Here is a 27055-nt window from a genome sequence, read left to right as displayed (position 1 = left end):
GATCTCGTCCACGGTGGTCCAAGACTAAAGTATTCACATCTGCAACCATTTCTGGTGTGATACCATGATGAGCCTGTCCAGGACGAGCAAATCGTCTTCCAGTGACTCGCGCCCCTCAAGGAATAGTTTGCGCCACTTCACAACACTTTAACAACTCTGACTGTACTCACCGTACACAACCTTCATCCGTCGATACATTTCACGGCTTCCAATTCCCTCCACCGCCAAAAATTCTCATTGTCCCTGCTTACTCGCCTGCATATTCAGTAGTGGACCACCTTCTCTTCGGCGTGAAACCACACTGGCGCTATGCAACATCAAACAGTGCGCAAGCGTCGGTCTCTCTACCAATAGATCGCCCCATCATACCCGCAATTACATCGTGCCATCTTAAGTGTAAGGCAAAGGTAGATGCACTGACCAGGTTTAATTTGAATGACCCTCATAAAAAGCTGTGCAATCATTGCAGCAGAGCTGGTAAATGACATGGCTGCTTTCACAGGTGACCTGGGCCATGATAGGGTAGGATAAACATGGACAAGACTGGAATAGGAAGTGGTTGGTTTGGAGTATAAAGGGACCAAACTACAGGGTTATCAGTCCCTTTTTCCTGACACAAGCAAGGTGCAAGGTATAAAAACACCAAACACCACACCTAAAGAGAAAACGAATGGAACAAACAGAAAACGGGGAAAACATACAACACAAGGAAAAGTGGAAGAAGGCATTAAAACCACAGAGCATATGGTCTGGGCTGGTTGATTACAATAATGAAAGAGGATGAGCCAGCCACTCTGCAACACATTAAAATGTCCACCCCAAAAAGACAAGGCGAGATGAACACATATAGGGAAAAGATGACCACCAAGACAAACAAATGCAAAGAAAGTGCAACAGAGTTAAAATGGAGGGAGGGTGGCGATCTCAGATAGAAGACTAAATGCCTGCCCTTAGATGGTACGATAAAAACCTCCCCTCACAAATTAAAATGTAAAACTAAATCTGCTGTTGCGGCGCCCAACACCGAAGGTAGGGTGCTAGGAAGGTTAAAAGTCTATCGCAGAGCGGCTAAAAGTGGGCAGACCAGCAAGACGTGGACGACAGTAATATATGAGCCACAGTGACACCGAGGAGGGTCCTCATGGCGGAGGAGGTAGCCATATGTTAGCCACGTATGGCCAATGTGAAGCTGGCAGAGAACCACGGAGTCCCTGTGAGAGTCCTGCATGGAGGTCTTCCACACATTCGTAGTCTCCTTAAGGGCACGCAGTTCATTGTGCATACTGAGATTATGCCATTCCGTCTCCCAAAGCTGAAAAACCTTGCGGCATAATAATGACTGCTCATCAGTTACAGGAATGCCGATCTCCAGAAGCGGTTTCCGTGTAGCATGTTTGGGCAGCCTGTCGGCAAGTTCATTTCCTGGGATTCTGACGTGGCCTGGGGTCCACACAAACACCATGGAAAGGCTGGACCGTTCCAGGTCATACATTGACTCCTGGATGGTTGCTACCAAAGGATGGCAGGGGTATCACTGGTTGATAGCTTGTAGGGCGCTCAAGGAGTCAGTACAGAGAAGAAAAGACTCATCAAGGCATGAGCAGATGCACTCAAGGACATGAGAAATGGCCACCAGCTCTGCTGTGAAAACACTGCAGCCATATGGCAAGGAGTGCTGTTCAATATGTCCTCCACACGCGAAGCCAACGTGAATATCAGCCATCGAGCAGTCAGTGTAAACTAATTCTTGGTCCCGGTATTGCCAGTTGAACGCCACATTGGTGCAATGGGTCAAGTAAGCACAACCATAAACCACACTGCCATTGTCAATTCAGGATTGAACAAGGGCTCTGTAGAGCGGCAGCAGCATAGAGCGATCTGCACCCCAATTGGTTTGCTCAGGCAGCAGAGGGCATTGAGGTGCTGCCAGCACTTCAGCTTCAGCAGATGAAGATGAGGAAGCCATGTCAATCGGGTGTCGAAAACCAGCCCAAATAATCGATATGTCTCCACTACAGTGAGTGGATCGTCATTAAGGTAAAGTTCTGGTTCCGGATGAATGGTACGACGCCGACAGAAATGCATGACACACGACTTCGAGGCTGAAAACCGGAAGCCGTGAACTAGAGCCCACGACTGCACCTTGTGGATGGCTCCCTGTAGCCGCCACTCGGCAACACCAGTACCGGAGGAGCAGTACGAAATGCAGAAGTCATCTGCATACAGAGAAGGTGAGACCAATGGCCTGACAGCTGCTGCTAGATCATTAATGGCCACTAAAAATAGAGATACACTCAATACAGAGCCCTGCTGGACCCCATTCTCCTGGATATGGGGGGAACTATGGGAGGCACCAACTTGGACACACAAAGTATGGAGCAACAGGAAATTCTGGATAAAAATCAGGAGTGGGCCTCAGAGACCCCACCCATATAATGTGGCAAGGATATGATGTTGCCAGGTCGTGTTGTAAGCTTTCCATAAATCAAAAAAGATGGCAACCAGGTGTCGGCGTCTGGAAAAGGCTGTTCAGATGGCAGATTCGAGGGAAACTAGATTGTCAATGTTAGAGTGACCCTGGCAGAAACTGCCCTGGCATGGAGCCATTAGGCCACGTGACTCCAGGACCCAACACAACTGCTGATTTACCATACGTTCTAACAGCTTACAAAGAACATTGCTGAGGCTGATGGGCCAATAGCTATCCACATCAAGCAGGTTTTTTCCAGGTTTGAGCACTGCAATGATGGTGCTCTCCCACCATTGCAATGGAAAGACGCCACTGCACCAGATCTGGTTCAAGATGACAAGGAGATGTCGCTTGTAGTCAGACAAGAGATATTTGATCATCTGGCTCTGGATCCGATCTGACTCAGGAGCTGTGACGGGGCAATGTGCAATGGTGCTGAGGAGCTCCTACTCTACAAAATGGAGCATTATAGGATTCACTGTGACATTCAGTGAATGAGAGGGCTTTCCTTTCCATCCGCTGTTTGAGGGTACAAAATTTTGGGGGATAATTCTCTGATGCGGAGGCTCAATCACAGCGCTCAGCAAAGTGCTTGGCAATTGTGTTTGTGTTAGTAGATAACACGCCATTGAGGCTAATGCCAGGAACACAAGTCGGAGTCTGGTATCCACAAACACGTCTGATCTTCGTCCAGACTTGGGAAAGTGACACATGGTACCCAATGGTCGAGACGTACCTCTCCCAACACGCCTGTTTCCATCTTTTTATAAGCTGTTGAATGCAGGCATGCTTGAGCCATTTAAAAGCAATTAGCTGCTCTAGGGAAGGATGCTGCTTATGTCGCTGTAGAGCCCGCCGACGCTCTTTAATGGATTCAACAATTTCCGGCGACCACCAAGGTACTGACTTTTGCCGGGGGCACCCTAAAGAACTCAAGGGATCATGTTTTCCACCGCAGAAACAATCAATCTAGTGACCTGCTCAACTACCATATCAATGGTACCATGTAGGGGAGATTCAATAGTGAAGCAGAAGTGAAAGCTTCCCAGTCTGCCTTGTTTAAAGCCCATCTTAGTAGACGTCCTGGGGAATGGCACTTGGGGAGTGACAGGACGATGGGAAAGGGGTCAGAGGAATAAATCAATGGCCGAGTAAGTGCCGTGAGCCACACTGAAATGTGTGGGGGCCCCAGTATTTAAGAGTCAGAGGTCAAGTTGAGACAGGAAAGTTTCAACATCTCTACCTTGGCCAGTAAGCACAGTGCCACCCCACAAGGGGTTATCGGCGTTAAAATCTCCCAAAAAGTAGGAAAGGTTTAGGGAGTTGTTGAATCGGTGCAGCTAATACGTTCAGGGGTAGTGCACCATCTGGAGGAAGATATTTGTTGGAGACAGTTATTTCCTGTGTCGTCCTTATCCTGACAGCCACAGCTTCAAGAGGGGTTTGAAGGCACGGGTTCACTGCATACTGAGTTCAGGACATAGTCACAAACTCCACCTGACACTGCTATAGTCGCTATGGTTCTTGCAATATCCCCTACAGCCACGGAGGGCAGGGGTCTGCATTGCCAGGAACCAGGTTTCCTGGAGGGCAATGCAGAAAGCAGGTGTAAAGCTTAACAGTTACCGTAGCTCAGCCAGGTGGTGGATAAAACCGCAGCAATTCCACTGGAGAATAATGTTATCATGAGGCTGGGAAGGCATGAAGAATGCAAGGAGGCAGGTTATTCCTCAAGGTCATCTGCTGCCACCGACTGAGTATTTGCATCCATTCCTATTGCGGATGAGGCATCAGTGAGATCCAGGTCCTCAGGGGACACTGAGATCTCCACCTCATCTGCAGGTGCAGAACTGGTAGGAAGTGGTGGTACTGGGACCACCGGAGGGTTCTTTTTCTTAGCAGACTTCTTTGTTTGCTTGTCCTCTTGTTTCTCTTTAGGGGCTTGCTGGGAGGACTTCTCTGAAGTAGCTTCAGGCATGGAGGAAGACCATGAAGCTCTTCGTCCAGCAGCTTTTGGCTCCTTTAGCCACTGGCGAGTGTCTGCTGTGGCATTAGTGGAGACCTTGGGAGAGAGGGTCCCAAGAGACCTCTTCCACACGAGGAGCTGGAGAAGGTGTTGCTTCTCCAGCTGAGGGGAGGGGACTGATGTCCCCTGCATTTGGGGAGGACTTGCTCCCAAAGTACCTACTTTGGGAGCAATGGAAGGAGATTTTCCCCTTACCACCAAAGATCAGATGTATTCTGGAGGCACAGAGGGCCCACTTTTCGTGGCATAGAGTGTGGTATGACTGGTACTTGTGATGGCGATGGTAATGTAGCTGCAGTGTGTGTGTATGTCAACCGAGCCGGGTGTAATCATTCAGATTTATGTTTAGCCTCTTGCTAAGTCAACCAGACCAGGGTCTTTTACTCCATGATTTTCTGCTCCTTTTGGAGTACTGTGCAGTCTAGTAAGCAGGGGGAGGGCTGCTCTCCGCAGTTGATACAAGTGGGAGGAGGCGCACAGGGAGTATCTGAATGCAGTGCACGGCCGCAGTCTTGACAGGTGGCATTGGAAGTGCAGCAGGAAGACATGTGCTCAAGTTTCCAGCACTTAAAGCACCGCTATGGATTAATGTCACAGTGGTAATCCATAACGTTGACCTTTCAGGTAATGAATCACCCTCAAAGATCAAGATGAAGGCACCAGTAGCAAACCTAATGTCTTTGGGTCCCCTATAAACGCGCCGGATGAAATGAACACCCCAGCGTTCTAGATTGGTGCTGAGCTCATCGTCAGACTGCAAGAGGAGGTCGTGATGGAAAATAATCCCGTGGACCATGTTGAGGCTTTTATGGGGAGTGACAGAAACAGGAGTATCACCCAAACGGTCACAGGTGAGTAACGCCCGGGATTGGGCTGGGGATGCTGTCTGAATCAAGACTGCCCCGCTTCTCATCTTGGACAGCACTGTCACCCCCAAACTTATCCTCAAGATGTTCAACAAAAGACTGAGGCTTCATAGGTAGAAAGCGAGTCCCTGTCCATTCTGCTACAGACTAAATACCGAGGCGAACATGGCTCTCTTCTTTCTGTAGCCCTACGTTCCTCCCATGCTGTAGCGATTGAGGGAAATGATTTAGAGTCATATCTGTCATCATTGTACTCGATCTTGCCCTTTTAGAGACTGCTGGTGCCGTACAGTCACCAGCAAGAGATGACTTAGTCTGCTTCATTGCAGGTCATCTGCCCTGATGGCACCGACTCTGATCAGGGGCTCTCCCCACTGGCACCACCCAGCCACAGCAAAGGCCACCTGGCAAGAGTCCTGATGCCCCAGGAAGACAGGCTTCTATTCTTTGGCATACATGGGGAGTTTTCAGCTCAGGCATCGGCAGTACAATCCCTGTTATCTCAGGGGGCTGCCACCAAATGGCCAAATGGGTATATGACGGCCCCACCCAATGGATGGCTACTGGCACAGAGAAATCCAATACTGTCATGAGGGCAAAAGATGACAGCGGACAACAGAAGAAGATGACATACCCCAGAAAGTGTCCTCGCCCAAATAGTTGAACTGCAAGTGGAGATGCAAAGCCATGACAAGAGGTTCTGGAGATTGAATCTAAGGGCACTATGGATAACTCATGCACCACGCAAGGCATCTTTCCCCATATAGCCTGCACTTCTGTAGAATTTGTAAAGTGGAAAGTTAAACCACAAAATGGGACCTGAACTTATAGGGCTGTTTGCAGATTAGATCTGGGGGGCAGTGCCTGTCCGTAAAGGCCTTGGTGATACCCTCACCATATTGAGCACGGGAGTTCTTGTCACTGCAGATACACCATCCCTGGGCAGCCAGGTTGTATGGGAGGGGCTTATTGGTGGGAAAGGGATGACAGCTGTCAAAATTCAGGTACTGTTGGTGGTTGGTGGGTTTAATGTGGACAGAGGTGCAGATTGAGCCATCAGAGTGGAGGAGGTCAACATCTGGGAAGGTGGCACACTGGGTTGAGGAGGACAATGTGAAGAGAATGGGACAGATTGTGTTGAGATTGTGAAGGAACGAAGATAGAGTGCCTTGGCCCTGAGTCCAGATCATGAAGATATCATCAATGAACCAGAATCAGACTAGAGGTTTGGTGTTTTGGGAGGCTAGGAAGGTCTCCTCTAGATTCCCCACAAAAAGGTTGGCATAGGAGGGTGCCATGTGGGTGCCCTTAGCTGTGCCGCTGATTTGTTTATATACCTCCCCTTCAAATGATTAGTAGTTGTGGATTAGGATAAAGTTGGTAAGGTCTATGAGAAATGTCGTAGTGGGTTTGGAGTCATAAGGGCATTGCGGAAAGGTAGTGTTCAATAGCAGTAAGACAATGGGCATGAGGAATGCTGCTGTATAGGGAGGTGGTGTCAACGCATTGTGCACGGATCCAGGAGATAAAGGGGTGGGGTTAGTGGAGAGATGGTGAAGGAAGTGGTTGGTGTCTTGAGTGGGAGGCTAGATTATGGGCAATTGGTTGGATGTGTTGGTCAATGATGGCCAAAATTCTTTCATTGGGGGCACAGTAACCAGCCACAATGAGACATCCAAGATTGTTGGATTTTGGGGAGCATGTAGAAGGTGGATATGCGAGGTGTCATAGGGGTGAGGAGGGAAATGGATTCAGGGAAGATGTTATGGGGAAGTGCCCAAGGCTTTAAGCAGAGACTGGAGTTTGTGTTGTACTTCTGGGATAGCATCACTCTGGCAGAGTTTATAGGTGGAGGAATCAGATAATTGGCAGGGGCCTTTTGCCAGGTAATCACTGTGATTCATAACAGCAACGGTGGAACCTTTGTCTGAAGGTAGGATGATTATACAAGGGTTTGTTTTATGGTTGTGTATGCTGTCCTTTCTTCTGTTGAAAGGTTGGTGGTCTGAAGAAGGGACCTGGGGAAAGATGGTGAGACCACGTTGGAGGTAAAGAATTCCTAGGAGGTGACCAGCAGGTGGTTAGATGGGGGGGGGGGGGGGGGGGGGAGAATCATGGCTGTATGGTGGTATGAACTGGAATAGGCAGGGTTCAATGTTGGAATTAGGGTGGTGGCAAAGAAATGCTTCCATTGCACAGATTGGGAGAAAGAGAGTAGGTTTTGACAAGTCCAGCATGGTTAAATTTGGGTGTGGAGCAGAAGGTGAGGTCTTTGGATATGACAGAAACTTCTGCAGAGCTGAGGGTTTTTGTGGAAAGATTAACAACATTACTGTGGGAATGTTTTGGCTCTAGATTTGGTGGAGAGTTGTTAGGAATTTTTGAGGGATGTGGCAAGTTGAAAAGGTCAGCTAGGTAGGGTTTAGCTGCTATGAGAGGTGGATGAGGAGGAACACCGTGGGTATGACAGGGGTTGAATAGTGGTGCCCCGAGGCAGCAGATTGGATAACTTATGGAGGTGGTATCTGGAATGCCCCTCCAGGTGCTGGAGAGCAAGTGATTCAATGTCAAAGATGTGACTATGGTGTAGGGACTGCAGAGTAGTCGTATCTTTAGGAGGGAGCAGAGGTGGTTCTGGGATGCCTGTGCCATTATATTAGTACCGTATTTACTCGAATCTATGCCGCACCAGAAAAATGAGACTCGAAATCAAGGAAAAAAAAATTTTTCCGAATCTAAGCCGCACCTGAAATTTGAGACTCGAAATTCAAGGGGAGAGAAAAGTTTTAGGCCGCACCTCCAAATCGAAACAAAGTTGGTCCATAGTAATATGAGACACAATTTAGGTCGAATGAATGACGATACAGCTACAGTAGTTTGGTTCGAGTAGTAAGCTTAGCAGTTAAGCTTTACCAGGTTTGCTATGCGTCAGGCGCTCCGTCCGTATTTATACGGGTACCCTTCCATTTTCACGTGCTTCGTCTGGTTTGAATTGATTGCTTATTTTTCTTTGATCTGATAAGTGCCGTTCTCTTTGTTATATAGGTGTTTACGTCACTCTAAGCTTCTTCTTCTTCTTCGGTTATCAACCCACAGGTTGGTTGGCAGCAGCACGCCATTCCGCTCTTTTGTCAACTTTCTTCTTCATATCTGCATAGGTCTGGCACCCGATGTCATTTATTACTTGTTGAATGTAGCTTAATCTAGGTCGTCCTCGGCGAGTTCTTCCTTCAATGATTCCTTCTAATATTCTCTTAATGAAATTGTTATGCCGTAAAATGTGACCTATGAAGGTTATTCTTCTTTTCTGTATATTTCGCCAAAGAGATCTGTTTTCTTTCACTCTTCTGAGGACATCTTCGTTTGTAGCCTTGTCTCGCCAGCTGATTTTTTCCATTCTCCGGTAGCACCACATTTCGAATGCCTCTAATCTTCTCTTTTCTTCTTTTCCACAAGTCCAAGTTTCACATCCGTAAAGGGCTGTACTCCACACATAGGTTTTCATGACTCTCTTTCTTACGTCTAAACTAACATTTCTACTCGTCAGTAAGTTTCTTTTTCCATTGAATGCTATTTTGGCAAGTTGTATTCTGTTTTTAATGTCACTTTTGCTCCTTCCATCTGCTGTTATTTTGCTACCTAAGTAGTTAAATTCTGTAACCTGCCCTAGTTTCTCTCCCTTTATTGTTATTCGTATGGGTTCATTGTAGTTCAGGGCGCCACTCACCATCACTTTAGTCTTTTTCTTATTTATTTTCATTCCATACTGTTCTTTTAAGATGTTTTCCATTTCATTGAGTGCGGCTTCTAAATCTTCTTTCCTTTCTGTAATTATGGCGATATCATCTGCATATCGCAACATATCTATTTTCATTCCGTTAAGTTTTATTCCTACTTCAATATTCTCTCTTATTTTGTCTATTGCTTCTTGGATATATGCGTTGAAAATTACTGGAGATAGTGGGCATCCCTGTCTCACTCCTTTCCTTATTCTTGCTGTTTCTTCTTTGTTTTCCTTCTTAACTAAGGCTGTTTCATTTTGGTATATTTTAAAGATTATCCTTCTATCATTATATTTCAGACCAGCCTTCTTCAGAATTCTAAACATTTCTGGCCATACAACATTGTCAAATGCCTTTTCGAGGTCTACGAAGGCTATAAATACTTGTTTGTTTTTGGAAATTTGTTTCTCAATTATTAGTCTTAAAGATAAGATTGCTTCCCTCGTCCCTACACCGCTTCTAAAACCGAATTGATCTTCACTTAGAGTGCTATTCAATTGGTTTTCAACTCTTTTCAAAATTATTCTTATTAGAATTTTTGATGCGTGTGAAAGAAGACTGAGTGTTCGATGGTTTTCACAGTCCATAGTAGATGCTTTCTTAGGTATGGGGAATATGATGCATTTCTGATAGTCTTCAGGAACTTCACCTGTTTTGTATATTTTCTGTATGAGTTGCAGTAATGTAGCTTTCATTTTGTCTCCTGATTTCTTAATTAGTTCAGAAGGTATATCATCAACACCTGCCGCTTTCTTATCTGGTAGTTCTTTTAGTGCTTTTTCAAATTCATCTTTCAGAATTGTGTCCCCTAGTTCTTCTTTCTCTACTTCTTCGCTTAATTCTATCATATTATCTGTTAGAGGGTCTCCTTGATATAGCTCTTCAATGTATTCTTGCCATCTCTTCAGCGTGTCATATCCAAATAGTACCTTGCCCTCTTTGTTCTTTATAGTTCCTGAAGATTTTACTTTCCGTTTAGCAAAGTTTTGTTTTATTGTTCTGTAGGCCAAGTCAGTTTTTCCTTTAACCATGTTTTCCTCCACCTCTTTACAAATGCTGTTGAGGTAATTTTCTTTTGCTTTCCTAGATTCTCTGTTTATTTGGTTTCTAAGCTTTCTATATTTGTTTTCGCTTTGCTCGTCAGAGGCATTTTTGTATAGTCTTCTTTCTTCCATTAGACAAATTATTTCAGGTGTTATCCACTCTTTCCTGTTTACAGGTTTGGCTTTCCCAATAAATTCTTCTGCTGCTTTATGTATGCCTTCTTTGATTTGTTTCCACTCCTCGTTAGTACTCCCGGGAATAATGTTTGATGCCATCTCATCAGTTTTCCGTGCATAAGGGATCACTAGTTCTTCAGACTTTAGGTTATCTCTGTTCCATACTTTGTTCGTTTTTCTCTCTAATCGCTTGAGTTTGAGTAAGCATTTCATCATTACAAGGTTGTGATCACTATTAATATCCGCAGACGGGTAGCTTCTGCAATCCTTGATTTGGTTTTTAAAACGCGATTTTACTAATATATAGTCGATTTGGTGTCTTCTAGTATCTCCTGGGGCTTTCCACGTGTACCTTCTTCTTTTATGGTGGTTGAAAAGGGAGTTCGCTATGACCAACTTGTTTTTGGCACAAAATTCAATTAGCCGGCTTCCTCTTTCGTTTCTATCTCCTAGACCATATTTCCCTACAATTCCGTCAACTTTCTCTTCTCCAACACTAGCATTCCAATCTCCCATTATAATTAAGTTCTCTTCACCTTTAACATAATTTATAACTTTGTTGATGTCTTCATACACTGTTTCTATTACATCGTCTTCTTCTGCCGATGTCGGCATATAGACTTGTACTATTACCGTGTTCTTTGGTTTGGTTCCAATTTTGACTAGTATTATCCTAGAGTTAAATTGCACATATCCTGTGACTAGATTCCCGAGTTTTCCTTTTAGAATTATTCCAACTCCACCGATTCCAGTTGTTCCTTGGTTAGTACCTGTATGAATGATACGATAATTTCCTGATCTGAAGTCTCCTGGTTCAGGCCATCGCATCTCAGATATTCCTATTATGTCTGTTCCCATTCTGTCCATCTCTAGTTTGAGGTTCTCTAATTTCCCGCATTGGAGGAGTGTTCTTACATTCCATGTTGCTATTTTTAGTGTATTCTTCAACTTTGCCTGACCTTCCATTGTCCCCACCCGGAGATCCGATTGGGGGACTATTACTCCGGATTTATGTTTAACAGAAGATTCTGGCATGGTGCGCTACTGATTCTTGGGATATCTTGAGTGATCTTTAATGGAGTGGTTTCCCGTTGCCTTCTCCATCCTATGCCGTTGACTGTGAAGTTCTTCCGCCTTTAGGAGCAATTTCTCACTCCAAGGACAAGAGAGTGCCCTGCCTCTATCCGCTCATCCGCTCTCTTTGAGACCGTTGGCACTTGATAGGGGGCGTTTCCTTATCCCGGGAAACACTCGGTCGTCAGAGCCTCGTTAGCAATAACAGGGTGTACCGTGCAGCAATCCTTAGCTGCAACTCGGGTAGGTGAGGTTGACATTTGTACAGGAGAGGCTGTTAGAGTCGCTTCACTGTACCTTACTCTAAGCTGAAAATGCATTATTGTACTGTGTCATGCATTGTTTGTCGCATTCTGATAATGAGTGTTTATGACCTGCCGCAGCTCGCGGCATGGCTTGCTTTTGTGCACGCTACCGCCGCTTACAATTAAAAAAAAAAGGAATCGTCTCATTAGCGAAACAATGGCAAGAGACTGCTATTTGTTTTCTTTGCTGCTTTCTTTGATAATGATCAACAAGAACCAAATAATAGACTGCATATGATAGAAGATGTTCTGAATGAGAATTTAGCGAAAATTTTTCTCCATTTGAAAATCTTTGCAGACGACTCTTTCGTACATTACATTCTGCACAGAAATTAGAGTCGTCTTAGATTTAAAAATCTAGTCAATTGTCGTGCTTCATTTCTGACGGTATCACTATTAGGCATAAGAATAATATGAATATAAACATGACATGATATGTATATTCTTCCGCGTTTGCTGTTGTCTCACTCTAGTTTCGTAGTTTATTAGGCAGACAGGATTTAAATGAGATAGCAGCAAACATGAAAGAATACATGGCAAAATGTTTATATTCGTATTATTCTTATGGTGAAGAGAATACTGCATGTGATTCACAATTCATAAAAGTTCCTATCTGCAACCATCTCTTCTCACATGTAGGAAAAAATTCAGAACGTAGAGTTGGCCATATTGACAAACACCCCCAGTCGGATTTTCGTAGTACATTGAAATGCTGCCACATTCGAAGATGAACAATACGGAATTTGTACTTACTTCGTTGGATAATGTATGAAAATGCAATGGTCGAAACTCGGGGCGGAGAAAAAAGCTCGGCTTCCACCTTTTTTTTAATTTATTTACTGATGCAGAGGTTTTGGCTACAGTATTTATCTTTGTGCCTGCGAAGCATGCCTGTGTAGCGCTACATATATTCGACGGCAGAAGTTAGTTGTGGCGGCACCTACCAACATTTTTCAGAACTTCCCCTTACTTTGCACTCGATTCTAAGCCGCAGGCGGTTTTTTGGATTACAAAAACCAGAAAAAAAGTGCGGCTTAGATTCGAGTAAATACGGTAATTACTTACATATCATGTACTTCCAAGGTATTACATTTGTGTGTGTTTTGCACCATCTCCCGGCCTATGCATCAACCACTGACCAGCTGCAGATCTTTCAGCATTTTCCAACACTTTTCTAATGATCAGACCTCCCATTGTGCAATTGCATAGTCCATGAACAGTCCCTGAGAGTTGCTGACATTACTCATCAAACTGTTTATTTATGTTGTGAAAACTAATGACCCGATCACATTTGTTTGCACTACACTTGATGTTTCTAACTTCTCATTGAGAATTACATATTTATTACTGCCCTGCAACAAACATTTCAGATGAATGGCATTTCCACAACTAATCTTTATTCTTACAGAGCAGTTGTTCACTCTTCAGAAGTCATATGTAAACATAACACATGTTCCGCAATTCTACAAAAATTAGTGTAAATTATATTGGTCTGTATTTCCATGTGTCTAACCTCTGGACCTTCTACTTCACAATTGGTAACTTACCGTCAGATTGAATTATATTTTTTTGATCTCCCATCTAACAATTTCTGTATGCTTTTCTCCTTGTCAGTTGTTTCTATTGCTCATGTGTTAACTGCAATCATGAACTTCATTCAGTATGTATAATAAGGAAAAGGCAACAACTCACCTACTGATGACTGATGTGTGGAGCATAGAAACACATTAGCAGAAAACAGTGTTCAGACCAACTTTCAAGCTCTTGCCCATTTTCTAGTAAAACTTCACACATTTTCACACACAACTACACAGACACCCAAACGTACACTCCTGCAGCCATAATGAGGCTGATTATTGAAAGCTGCTCCTGCCTGGGATGAAGGAGGTGGGGAGAGAGTATGGAAGTATGCAAGGGGCAAGGAGGGGGTAGCAAGGTAGAGTGATGCAGGTCTTTTGACAGATGACTCAGTGGCTGTACAAGATGGAGGAAGATATTGGTGTTTAACGTCCCGTCGACAACGAGGTCATAAGAGACGGAGCACAAGCTCGAATTAGGGAAGGATGGGGAAGGAAGTCGGCCGTGCCCTTTGAAAGGAACCATCCCGGCATTTGCCTGGAGTGATCTAGGGAAATCACGGAAAACCTAAATCAGGATGGCCGGACGCGGGATTGAACCGTCGTCCTCCCGAATGCGAGTCCAGTGTGCTAACCACTGCGCCACCTCGCTCGGTACTGTACAAGATGAAAGGAGTTCAGAGGATAGGGGATATAGAGTGAGGGAGAGCAGGAGAGGGGAAAAAATGACAGGAAAGTGTATGAAGGAGACACAGAGGGGAGAGAGAAAGGGAGGGACTGAAAGAGGGGGAGGGATGGTGGGTGACCGCATGGGGGTGGGGAAGACTGGTAGGAGAGGGTGGGAAAGGAGTGATGTGGACAGAGGAGTGAAGGAAAAGGTTAGGTGAGTCAGTGGGAAACAGGTTAGTGGACTTTTTCCAAGGGGACTGTGAGAGTGCAGGATATGCTGGAGAGCCAATTCCCACCTGTGTAGTTCAGGGAATCCGGTGCTGGAAGGGAGTATCCAGCTGGCCCGCATAGTCAAGTAGCTGTTGTAGTAATTTGTTTTGTTGTGTGCAGCACGTTCAGAAACTGGAGGATCAAGTCTGTGATTTGCCACAACCTGGCAGTGGTCATTCGTACACACAAGACAGTTGGTTACTTGTCATGTCCACATGCAATGCTGTGCAGGAATTGCAACGTAGCTGATACATCACACACATGGCCATACCTTTTACTGGGTAGGAAATGCCTGTGACTGGACTGTGATAGGAAGTGACTGGTGTATTTATGGGACAGGTCTGGCACCTGGGTCAACCAAAAGGGGAAGAACCGTGGGGTGCAAGATTGGCAGCAGGACTGGAATGGGGATCGACAAGGGTATTCTGTAGTGTGAGCAGTAGGACACTATTCTGTTGATATGGGTAGGATTTTGGGAAGTAGATCCCTCATCTTAGGGAATGGATGTTGTTCTGTTTTTCAATTCTCCCCTCTACACCACTTAAATGCTCCACCCTGTGAACTTCTCCAGTCTTGTTGTGCAGCCAATGACTCATCTGCCAAATGGTCCACCTACCTCTGTCTCACTGCCATTCCTTGCTTCATGTGTCTATACCCCCTCTCCACCTACATCAGCCCAGGCAACTGCTTTCAATAATTAGTCTCATCATGGCCAAGGGAGTATACATTAGGATGCCTGTGTGGTTGTGTGCATGAATGTGTGTATTTTTGCTAGAAAAAGAGCAAGAGCTTGAAAACTAGTGTGGATTCTGTTTTCTGTTATGTGTTTCCACGCACATAGGTGAGTGTTGCCTTCTCCTTATTTTATGCAATTGTTTCATCCACAAATTTCCAACATCTTTATTATCTCTTCTAGAACTTTAATCTCTCCTCTAATATACAATGAAACAACTACACCTACATTTATACTCTGAAAGCCACATGAAGTGCAAAACAGAGGATACTTTCCATTGATTCATACATTGGTGACCCTCTACGTTCCATTTATTTACAGAGCTTGGGATTAATGATTGCTTTAGCACCTCTGTGCATGCTGTAATTAGTCTAATCTTGTCTCTGTGGTCCATAAGGGAATGGTAAGTATAAGGAAGTAGTAAATTCATAGATTCCTCACTTAATGGTAGTTCTTGAAACTTTATAAGTAGGTTTTCGTAGAATAGTTGGCATACGGTTGCAAGAGTATGCTAAGTCACTTATTTAGTATTTCCATGACATTATATGAAAGCGTATTGTCTGTTCTTTCAAACATGTCCAAAAGAACAGACACCACACACAATCCACAGCTGTGATACATTATATGTAAATTGAAAGTGGAGAGGGGAAGAAAGGAAAGGGAGGGGATCCCTGCTGTCAGCTGCATCGGGACATTACACACAATCAGTGGCAAGGGACGAAAATGTGTACCAGACCAGGATTCAAACCTGGGGTCTCCTACTTACTAGGCAGGCACATTAACCACCACACCATCCGGGACACAGCGTTATCACCACTGCACAGACTATTTCAGGAGACCTCACGGCCGATTTACACTCCCATCAAGCGTCACCTACCTGCAGTCCCTGTCTATTTCCTCCATGTTCGCGACTCTGAGATTCCCACTGGAGGTCGGACGTATTTGTGCATCCACACTGAAGAAGGCAGACATATCCGAAAGAACAGACACCTTGCATTCACATAATTAATTCACCTAGCTCAGCAATGGATCCGCCTTCTTCATGGAGGAAATGGGCACAGACTGCAGATACGTGGAGCTCGATGGGAATGTGAATAGGCCATGAGGTGTGCTGAGATAGTCCGCGCAGTTGCGACAATGCTGCATCATGGATGGCACAGTGGTTAATGTACCTGCTCAGTAAGCAGGAGATCCCAGGTTTGAATCCTGATGCAGTACACATTTCCATTCAGGGTCATTGATTTCATGTAATTTCCTGATGCAGCTGACAGCAGCAATCCCTTTCCTTTCCTTTCTTTTCTTTTCGTTCCTTCTCCACCTTCAATTTATATATAATTTCCAACACACTGTCACGTGGATGAGAAACTATTCACCATTTGTACTGTTTCTTCGTATATGTTAAACATTACCAGTTAGTCCTAGTCGGCGAGTCGCGCAAACTTGAGCAATATTGTAGGACTGCTTATGCGAGAGTTTTGTAAGCAATCTCCTTGCAGACTGATTGCTACTTCCCTGTATTCTACCACTGAACGAAAGTCTGTCACCTGCTATCCTACAACTGAATCTATGTAATCATTCCACTTTACATCCCCAAAAATTGTTAAACACTGTTATTCATAAGAGGTGACTAATCATGATTGGGACTCACTGATGTTGTACTCAAATGACAATTTCTGCATTTCGTGAAGAGCACAAATTTACATTTCTGGATATTAAAAGCAAGTCACCACCCTCTGCGCCACATTGAAATTGTATCAACATAAATAATTATACTGCACTATAAGCAAATGCCTACAGCAACTGAAGGGACCAGTGGAACAAGGTGCGTATCAAGAGGGAAGTTCAATAACAGTCATCAGCTTTGGCCAATTAGGTAATGTTAATGGTTACTGTCAAATTACCTTTTTGTGCATATACTCACAGTTTTGTTGTTAGTTGGCAAAGCCAACAAATATGAGGGAAAAAACTGCTTATGTTGACAGACTGATCTGTAGCTTAACCATTTGAAAAAAAAATCACCAATAACGTCATTTTATCGTTGTCATATTGTTTACAGTGTTTGTCGCATATTTCCTATGTCTCTTGTCAAAGTCAATGACTCATACTAAACATTCTCCTATAGCAGAAGGCACTAATACAAAACAGCATTTTTGAGACTCTGCATGTTATACGTTTTGTTACATTCAAAAACAAGACTGTAAATGCAATAAAAGACAAGAATGTAGATGCAATAAGACAAAACAGTCCATTTAGCAAGGAGTTCTTTTCAGTGGTGCATGTGGAAATACTGGTCACCAAAATGTGGTGAATTCAGGAACACAACAGATGCTATCAGCTTAATCCTTACTAAATTGAAGATTAACACTTTCTCCTGCCGACCTCTTGAATTTTGAACCATCTAAAACCTGCATTTTTTCAAAAATGCAAACTAATTTAATTCCTAGTAAGAAATAATTAGAACCACTGACTTTTGAATAGTAGAATACATTACAAGAAAATGACGCGTTTAATATGATGTGTTTAATCTAGCCTAAATGGTTAATGCTAACATTTCACATACTGAATATTAATTCACACACTTACCAATACTACATCAAAATCACTAGGGAAGTCACTTGCTGGGTTGTTTCGAGGCAGTATCTTCCAGTTTTCAATGCCAGAATTATTCAGTGCAGCAGCTATGAATTTTTCTCTTGTAGTTGTCTTGTAGTAACCATCAAATGCCACAATGTATTCTGTGAACAAAAGAGCATTACACATTGCTTAACACAACTTAAAATGGACTTCAGTGTGACTAGAATCCCCCCCTCTTGAAATCTTGGTTTGTGGTGACAGATTGATGAGTGGTATAGCCTGATGTCTAAGTTAGGTTGAAATGTGAGAATTTCATATTTCATTGTGAATTGGTTAAGTCAATGAATGTGAATGCCAAAAAAGGTTTGGTAAAATACTGACCTATATCATAGCCTAATGTTTATGTCGGTTCAATGGTTAAATGCACTTTGACATATTAACATGCTTTTCATCTTAAAAAAAAATTGTTGCGCAACATAGTTTCAGTAAACATATTTTAGGTAGTGAACAAGTCTTTTGATCCATATTATACACAAGTATCATAAATAAACAGTAAACATGCAAGGAAGAGCAAAGTAGGAAGAGGTTGTACATTCTGTAACTTTTACCAAAAAATGAAAATTTTTTTGAATGTTATACGTCTATTTAAGAATGTGAAGCTGTCACCAACCCAAAGTTGGTTTGAATGCCACAGTGCTTACCTAGCCAAGGTAGTATTGGAGGCGGTATGTCCTTGCCTCACTCTACTGTCGAACTGACATGCTCATTCATTTATAAGGAACCTACAGTTTACAATGGACTCTGAACCTCAGTGGAAATTGGCATTTTTCGTATTAACAAATACTGACAGAGAGTGTATGAAACACAAACAGAATAAGAAACTTGTACAGTTTCCAAAGATAAATATGCACAACAGTTGGACTATACTTGTGAAGTAATAAGCCCCATGAGCCATGGATCTTGCTGTCAGCAAGGTGACTTGCATGCCTCTATGATAAAGATAGTCATGCCAAAGCTGCAACCACAATGAAGGAGAATCTGTTGAGAGGCCAGACAACTGTGCGATTCCTGCAGAGGTGCGGCAGACTTTACAGTAGTTGCAGGGGCAGCAGTCTGGATGATTACTGATCTGGCCTTGTAACATCACCCAAAACAGCCCTGTTGCGCTGGTACTGTGAACGGCTAAAAGCAAGGAGAAACTACAGCCATAATTTTTACCAAGGACATCAGCTCTACTGTATGGTCAAATAATGTTTGCATTCTCCTGGGTAAAATATTCTAGAGGTAACAGAGTCCCTATTCAGATCTTCGAGAAGAGACTACTCAGGAGGATGTTGTTATCTCATCCCATCCAATAAGTCTCAGCTGACATGGGGTGCTGGGTAACTTTTTGGACTCTACCCCTTTTCTTTAACTTCTCCAGTTCATTTCCCTTCATTCCTCTTCCTTCCCCTTCACTCCTTCTGTTGGAAGAATGAGCCAATGGTTAGAAAAGCTTGAGTAAGTAAAACCTTTTTTTATACTGCGTTCCCCTGTTGCCGCTTGGTGAGTAGACTTTTTATCTATCCAATTATATTATACTGTTAAAAACGGATTATTTTCGGAGAAACAAAACTGATATTCTGCAGATTGGAGTGTGGAATGTTAGATCCCTTAATTGGAGAGGTAGGTTAGAAAATTTAAACAGGGAAATAGATAGGCTGAAGTTAGATATAGTGGAAATTAGTGAAGTTCGGTGGCAGGAAGAACAAGACTTCTGGTCTGGTGAATACAGGGTTATAAATACATGGTCAACAGAGGTAATGCAGGAGTGGGTTTAATAATGAATAAGAAAATAGGAATTTGGGTAAGCTACTATGGACAGTATAGTAAGCACATTATCACAGCCTAGACAGACATGAAGCCTATTCCTACCATTGTAGCTACATGTTTACATGCCAACCAGCCCCGCAGATGATGAAGAGACTGAAGAAATGTATGATGAGATAAAAGAAATTATTCAGATAGTTAAACGAGAGGAAAATTTAATTGTGAGTGGGGACTGGAAATAAATAGTAGGAAAAGGAAGAGAAGGCAAAATAGTAGGCTAGCTGAATATGGACTGAGGGAAAGGACTGAAAGAGGAAGCCGACTGGTAGAGTTTTGCACACAGCATAATTCAATCATCGCTAACACATGGTTTAAGAATCATAAAAGAAGGGAAAGGACTGAAAGAGGAAGCCGACTGGTAGAGTTTTGCACACAGCATAATTCAATCATCGCTAACACATGGTTTAAGAATCATAAAAGAAGACTGTATATGTGGAAGGGACCTGGAGACATTGGAAGGTTTCAGACTGAGTATACAGGGTGTTTCAGTAAGAGCGTAAAAAAATTTAAATGGACATTGAGAATACTCCACTGAACAATTTGAGGTAGAGAACCATGGGTTGGGAAGCCCATTTCAGGTGATAATAGGAATAAAATTACATTAGTGTGTAATTTTTTGTCTACATTAGTTACAGTTAACTGTAAATATCATCAATGACACAAGGAACATACCATTTGTACTACATCTTACAAAATATGCTGAAACTGATGACCATCAACCTCAATACAAGCATGACACTGGTGAACAATATTCCGACACACACTGACAAATATCCCTGTTGTGTTTCGTATCACATCACAGGCAGCTACAATTTTGAAAACTAATTCCATCTCTGTATCCACTGGGGCCTCATACACAGGTAGCTTTACATATACCCTTAGGAAATAATCAAGGGGATTTAGGTCAGATGACCTTGCAAGGACATAGAATAGGACCTATCCTTCCAATCCAATGACCAGGGAATACAACATTGAGATGATTGTGGGCATTCACACTGAAGTGAGGTGGTGCACCATCATGTTGTATCCACATCCTCTCATGAACAGCCGAGGGTACGTTTTCCAACTACTCATATAGAGAACTCTGCATGAACCTTAAGTGCAAATGACCATTCAGATGGCCATGTAGTAGATATGGCCAAATGACATTGTTGGCTACAATGCTAAAATCTCAGAACAGCTGTTAGCATGAGTGACATAAAAGTAGATACCTTAGGTGTTGCGAAACAACTCAAATCACTTAGGAAAGGCAAGTCTTCCGGTCCAGATGGTACCAATCAGGTTCGTTTCAGAGCATGCAGACACAATAGCGCCTTTCTTAGCAATCATATACAACAGCTCACTTGACGAAATGTCTGTTCCTAAAGACTGGAAAGCAACACAGGTCACACCAATATTCAATAAAGGAAACAGGAGTAACCCATTGAATTACAGACCCATATCACCGACCTCAATTTGCAGTAGGATTTTGGAGCACATACTGTACTCGAACATTATGAATCACTTTGAAGAAAATGACTTATTGATACACAACACAGGTTCTGAAAATATTGTTCTTGTGCACCACATCTAGCTCTTTATTCCCACGAAGTAATGAGTACTGTCGACAAGAAATCTCAGATCGATTCCATATTCCTAGATTTCCAGAAGGCTTTTGATATCGTTCCTCGCAAGTGACTACTAATCAAATTGCATGCATATGGAGTATCATCTCAGTTGTGTGACTGGATTCGTGATTTCCTCTCACAGAGGTCACAATTCATAGTGATAGATGGAAATCATCGAGTAGAACAGAAGTGATATCTGGTGTTCTGCAAGGTAGTGTCATAGGACCTCTGCTGTTCCCGATTTACATAAATGATCTGGGTGATAATATGAGCAGCCCCTTTAGATTGTTTACAGATGACACTGTAATTTACCGTCTAGTAAAATCATCAGACAATCAATTCCAATTACAAAATGATCTAGAGAGAATTTCTGTATGGTGTGAAAAGTGGCAATTGGCACTAAACAAAAAAAAAAGTGTAATGTCATCCGCATGGATACTAAAAGAAATCCGATAAATTTTGGGTATACGATAAATCGCACAATCTAAGGGCTGTCAGTTCGACTAAATATCTAGGAATTACAATTACGATCAACTTAAATTGGAAAGACCTCATAGAAAATATTGTGGGGAAGGCGAAACAAAGAATGCACTTTGTTGGCAGAGCACTTAGAAGATGCGACAAGCCCACTAAAGAGACAGCCTACATTACTCTTGTCCGTCCTCTGCTGGAATATTACTGTGCAGTGTGGGATCCTTACCAGGTAGGATTGACGGAGGACACTGAAAAAGTGCAAAGAAGGGCAGCTCGTTTCGTGTTACCACGCAATAGGAGTGAGAGTGTCACAGATATGGTACGTGAGTTGGGGTGGCAGTCACTAAAACAAAGGCGGTTTTCTTTGTGGCGAGATCTATTTACGAAATTTCAATCACCAACTTTCTCATCCGAATGCGAAAATATTTTGTTGACACCACCTACGTAGGGAGAAATGATCATCATAATAAAATATGAGAACTCAAAGCTCGACCGTAAAGATTTAGGTGTTCCTTTTTCCCATGAGCCATTTGAGAGTGGAATGGTAGAGAAGTAGCATAAAAATGGTTCGATGAACCCTCTGCCAGGCACTTAAGTGTGAACTGCAGGGAAACCATGTAGATGCAGATGTAGAATGCCAGTTCAGATATTCACAGCAAAACGTACTTGATGATGTGACTCATCCCACATATAGTTGTTCCTGCTGCTTGAAACACCATCATGATAAATGAGACCTCATCAGTAAACAGCACGATTTGGCAGAAATCTGGTCGATCAATCCATTGTTGGAACAACCACTGACACAAAGCAACCCTAGATGCAAAGTCAGTCACAATCATTGCATGGACTCGTGAATGATATGGGTGTAACTGTTATTCGTACCATATCGCTGCATGCCAGTATGTGCAGTGCCCATTTCACATGCAATATGACTAATACTTGTAATGGGGTCCAGTGCAAAATGTTCCATCACCTCCTCTTCAAAATCGGGTGTGCGAGTGGTCGGCCTGTTGCCAGGTCCTGCATTCGTCGATTGAAAGAAATGAACACTCGTCACGACAGATGATGCCTGTTAGGGAATTTTTCCCTGTACAGCCTTTCAGCAGCAAGAGCATTGCAATGTACTTCACCATACATAGGTGCATGTCAGTGAGTTATGACAAACTGTAGTGGTACTGCTCCATCGTATTGTAGTGTATGTCTCTGAATAGTAGTGAGTAATGAATGGATCAGTTGTTGATTCACAACACACTCCGTCATGGGACAATGTAAATGCAATACAACAGAGCCACCTTATGGACGAGTAAAGTAAACAAAATCAGCATCATGGATTCCTGGTAATCAGACTCACTCTCCTTGTTTCCTTGCAGGAAATAAAGGCTGCACTTGTAAATAAACAGCACAGTATGTGTAAGCTTGTAAGCATATTAATTGTAAATAAGCTGGAAAACAGTAGCGTTAGACAAAGCAGTAGACAAGTTTACTTCCATATCTCTTTATGCTGGCTTCTCCGATCCCGAGTTCCCTACCTCAAATTGTTCGGTGGAGCATTCTCTACATTCTGTTGTATTTTTGCACAACCAGATTTTAAAATGAGACATTTCTAGGGGCAGATGTGGACTTTGAATACATTTTATTGGTTATGAAGTGTAGACTAAAACTGAGAGGGGGGAAAAAATGGAATTAAGGCGATGGGAGTTGGATAAGTTGAAAGAACCAGAGGTTGTTGGGAATTTAGGGAGCATTAGGCAACGGTTGATTAGAACAGGGGAAAGGAATACTTAGAAGATGAATGGGTATCTTTAACAAATAAAATAGTGAAGGCAACACAGGATCAAATAAGTAAAAACACAAGGCCTAATAGAAATCCTCAGATACCACAAGAGATATTGAGTTTAATTGATGAAAGGAGAAAATTTAAAAATGCAGCAAATGAAGCAGATGAAAGAGAAAACAAACATTTAAATAATGAGACTGACAGGAAGAGTAAAGCGGCTAAGCAGGAATGGCTAGAGGTCAAATAGTTACCACCTGTACAAAAACTAATTAGAGACCTTTGGGAAAAAGAGAGACTGCTGTATGAATATCAAGAGCTCAGATGGAAAACCAGTCCAAAGCAAAGAAGGGGAAGTTGAAAGGTGGAAGGAATATATAGAGTGTTGTGACTTGGCAAGACAGCCAAGCCACTAGGAGATAGCCGAAAGGTACGCGTTTAAGCTCACGCAGGCTGGCGTGAGGTCTGGAACAGTTAAAGGAATTGAGTCTAGTAAAAAAAGTACGGAGCTTCTGGAATACTTAACTTTAATCCATAATTTGTGAACATTGGTCTGACAGTACATGCATCACAAGATAAATAGCAAATGATAATGGCGCCTTGCTAGGTCCTAGCAATTGACGTAGCTGAAGGCTATGCTAACTATCGTCTCGGCAAATGAGAGTGTAATTTGTCAGTGAACCATCGCTAGCAAAGTTGGCTGTACAACTGGGGCGAGTGTTAGTTAGTCTCTCTAGACCTGCCGTGTGGCGGCGCTCAGTCTGCAATCACTGATAGTGGCGACACGCGGGTCCGACGTATACTAATGGACCGCGGCCGATTTAAAGGCTACCACCTAGCAAGTGTGGTGTCTGGCGGTGACACCACATAGAGGATGTACACAAAGGAGATGAACTTGAAAGCAATATTATAGAAAGGGAAGTGGACATTGAAGAACATGAGATGAGAGATATGATACTGACAGAAGAATCTGACAAAGCTCTAAAAGACCTAAGTTAAAACAAGGCCTCTGGGCAGACGATATTCCATCAGAACTACTGATAGCCTTGGGAGAGCCAGCCATGACAAAACTCTTCCATCTGGTCTGCAAGATGTACCAGACAGGTGAAATACTGTTGGAGTTCAAGAAGAATGTAGTAATTCCCATTCCAAAGAAAGCAATTGCTGACAGGTGTGAAAATTACTGAACTATCAGTTTAATAAGTCATGGCCGCAAAATAATAACATGAATTCTTTACCAAAGAATGGAAAAAACTGCTAGAGGCTGACCTCAGGCATGACCAGTCTGGATACTGCAGAAATGTAAGAGCACACGAGGCAGTACTTACCCTACAACTTATCTTAGAAGATAGGTGAAGGAAATGCAGACCTACATTTATCAAACAATGGAAAATCCAGGATGGAATGTAATACGCATCTCCACAATATGGTGAGTAGCAACTTTTCTTCCTACAAACCTATATTTATAGAACTTGCAGACTTAGAGAAAGAGTTTGACAATGTTGACTGGAACACTCTCTTTGAAGTTCTGAAGGTAGCAGGGGTAAAATACAGGAGCAAAGAGCTATTTACAACCTGTACAGAACACAGGCAGCAGTTATAAAGGTTGAAGGGTATGAAAGGGAAGCAGTGGTTCAGAAGGGAGTGAGACAGGGTTGGAGCCTATCCCTGATGTTAATCAAGATGTACATTGAACAAGCAATAATGGAAACCAAAGACAAATTTGGAGTAGGAATTAAAATTCAGGGAGAATAAATAAAAACTCTGAGGTTTGCCGATGACATTGTGATTCTGTCAGATACTGCAAAGGACTTGGAAGAACAGTTGCTTGGAGAATGGACATGTCTTGAAAGAAGGATGTAAGACAAACATTAACAAAAACAAAACAATGATGATGGAATGTAGTCTAATTGGATCAGTTGATGCTAAGGGAATCAGATTAGGAAACAAACCACTTAAAGTAGTAGTTGAGTTTTGCTATTTGGGCAGCAAAATAACTGATGATGGCCGTTGTAGAGAGGATATAAAATGTAAACTAGCGGTGGCAAGTAATACATTTCTGAAGAAGAGAAATAGGTTAATTTCAAATATAGATTTAAGTGTTAGGGAGCATTTTCCGAAGACATTTGTCTGGAGTGTAGCCATGTATGGAAGTGAAACACGGATGATAAACAGCTTACACAAAAAGAGAGTAGAAGTTTTTGAAATGTGATACTGTAGAAGAATGTTGAAGATTAGATGAGTCAATTCATGTAACTAATGAGGCTGAACAGAATTGGGAGACAAGAAATTTGTGGTATAACTTGACCAAAAGAAGGGATCGGTTGATAGAACACATTCTGAGACATCAAAAGATCACCATTAGTACTGGGGGGAAACGTGCATGTGCATCGGGGGGCAGGGGAGTGGGGGGGATCCTCGAGGGAGACCAAGACACAAATACTGTAAGCAGATTCAGAAAGCTGTAGGTTGTAGTAGTCATTCAGAGATGAAGAGGCTCACACAGGATAGAGCAGCATGGAGGGCTGCATCAAACTAGTCTTCAGGCTGAAGATAATAATAACAACTGCAACAATTTCAATTTTTCCTCAATAGACACACTTTATAGCACAATACCAGAGAAAAAAATTGGGGCTGGGCAGGAAGGGGGGGGGGGGGGGAGGGGAGACACAGGGACTGAGCAATTCCACGTGCTGTTATAAACAGTAGGCCTGATAATAAACATCACAGCAAATGCAACATGAGGTAGTGTTCCTTACAAAAGTATAGTGAGAAGACAAAAAAATACCACCAGAAACACACCACCTTGACGCTAAAATAAAATTTAAAAAGAAAATATGACTAGTGCTGCATAAGCAAATTCAACACTTCTGAATGATTCCAGTAGAGAGTAAACATATTCGTAGGACCACTTTCAATTATTAAGACAACAAGGAACAAACCTGACACTGTTGAAATTTCTTCATACACGTAAAAAACAGTGATGAAACTACTAATGCTCAGCCATGATTATTTAGTAGACATCAGTTTAAAGAGTTAGGCATTCTGACTGCTACTTGGCTCTGAGCACATCTGTGGTCATCAGTCCCCTAGAACTTAGAACTACTTAACCCAACTAACCTAAGGGCATCACACACATCCATGCCCGAGGCAGGATTCGAACCTGCGACCGTAGCGGTCACCCGGTTCCAGATTGAAACGCCTAGAACCACACTGCCACACCGGCCAGCTCCGACTGTTGCTTCAAGGCATATTTATTACCTCATAAAGTTTGTTGTAAATAATCCAATACAGTTCAAAAGGAATAATGCTGTATATAATTTATAATATCAGAAGAAAACATGACATTAATTACGTCACATTAAAGTGTCTTTATAGCACAAAACCTGGTGAACAATGTGGCAAGCAAAATTTTTTACCATTTATCCAGTGATATACAATCTCTGACAGACAGCAAAATAAAATTAGGAAACAAACTGAAAAAGTTCCTCCTTGACAACACCAGAAATGAATTTCCATTATTGTAATGTGGAAGAGGCAGTGGGTAGGAATCACGAAGTCACATCTGTTTGTAAACAATCAGATTAAAGGTGCATACTTGCATAGTAATACTGCCTCATCTGAACTTCAAAACACTTATCATGACTCCAAAAAAGTTGTATGTTTCTTGACTTTAACTTCAGTTACATAAAAAAAATCTTTGTCCTAATTCAAAAATACATAACAAAAAAAAAATGTACTAATAAATTACTGTTTTAAGTAGCT

General features: G+C 42.6%; 1 protein-coding gene across 3 annotated transcripts in view; it reads right to left on the bottom strand.

Moving 5' to 3' along the window:
- The window catches only part of LOC124797997 (membrane-bound transcription factor site-1 protease), a 137794-nt gene that overhangs the window by 107281 nt on the left and 3458 nt on the right, over positions 1–27055 (bottom strand). For all 3 annotated transcript variants that reach the window (XM_047261184.1, XM_047261186.1, XM_047261185.1), the window contains exon 2: positions 17576–17727. In XM_047261184.1, coding sequence (XP_047117140.1) covers positions 17576–17727 — 152 coding nt within the window. The remainder of the gene's footprint in view (positions 1–17575; positions 17728–27055) is intronic.

Source organism: Schistocerca piceifrons, chromosome 5 (genome assembly GCF_021461385.2).
Source record: "Schistocerca piceifrons isolate TAMUIC-IGC-003096 chromosome 5, iqSchPice1.1, whole genome shotgun sequence".
Lineage (NCBI taxonomy): Eukaryota > Metazoa > Arthropoda > Insecta > Orthoptera > Acrididae > Schistocerca > Schistocerca piceifrons.
This window is presented reverse-complemented; position numbering and strand designations above follow the sequence as displayed.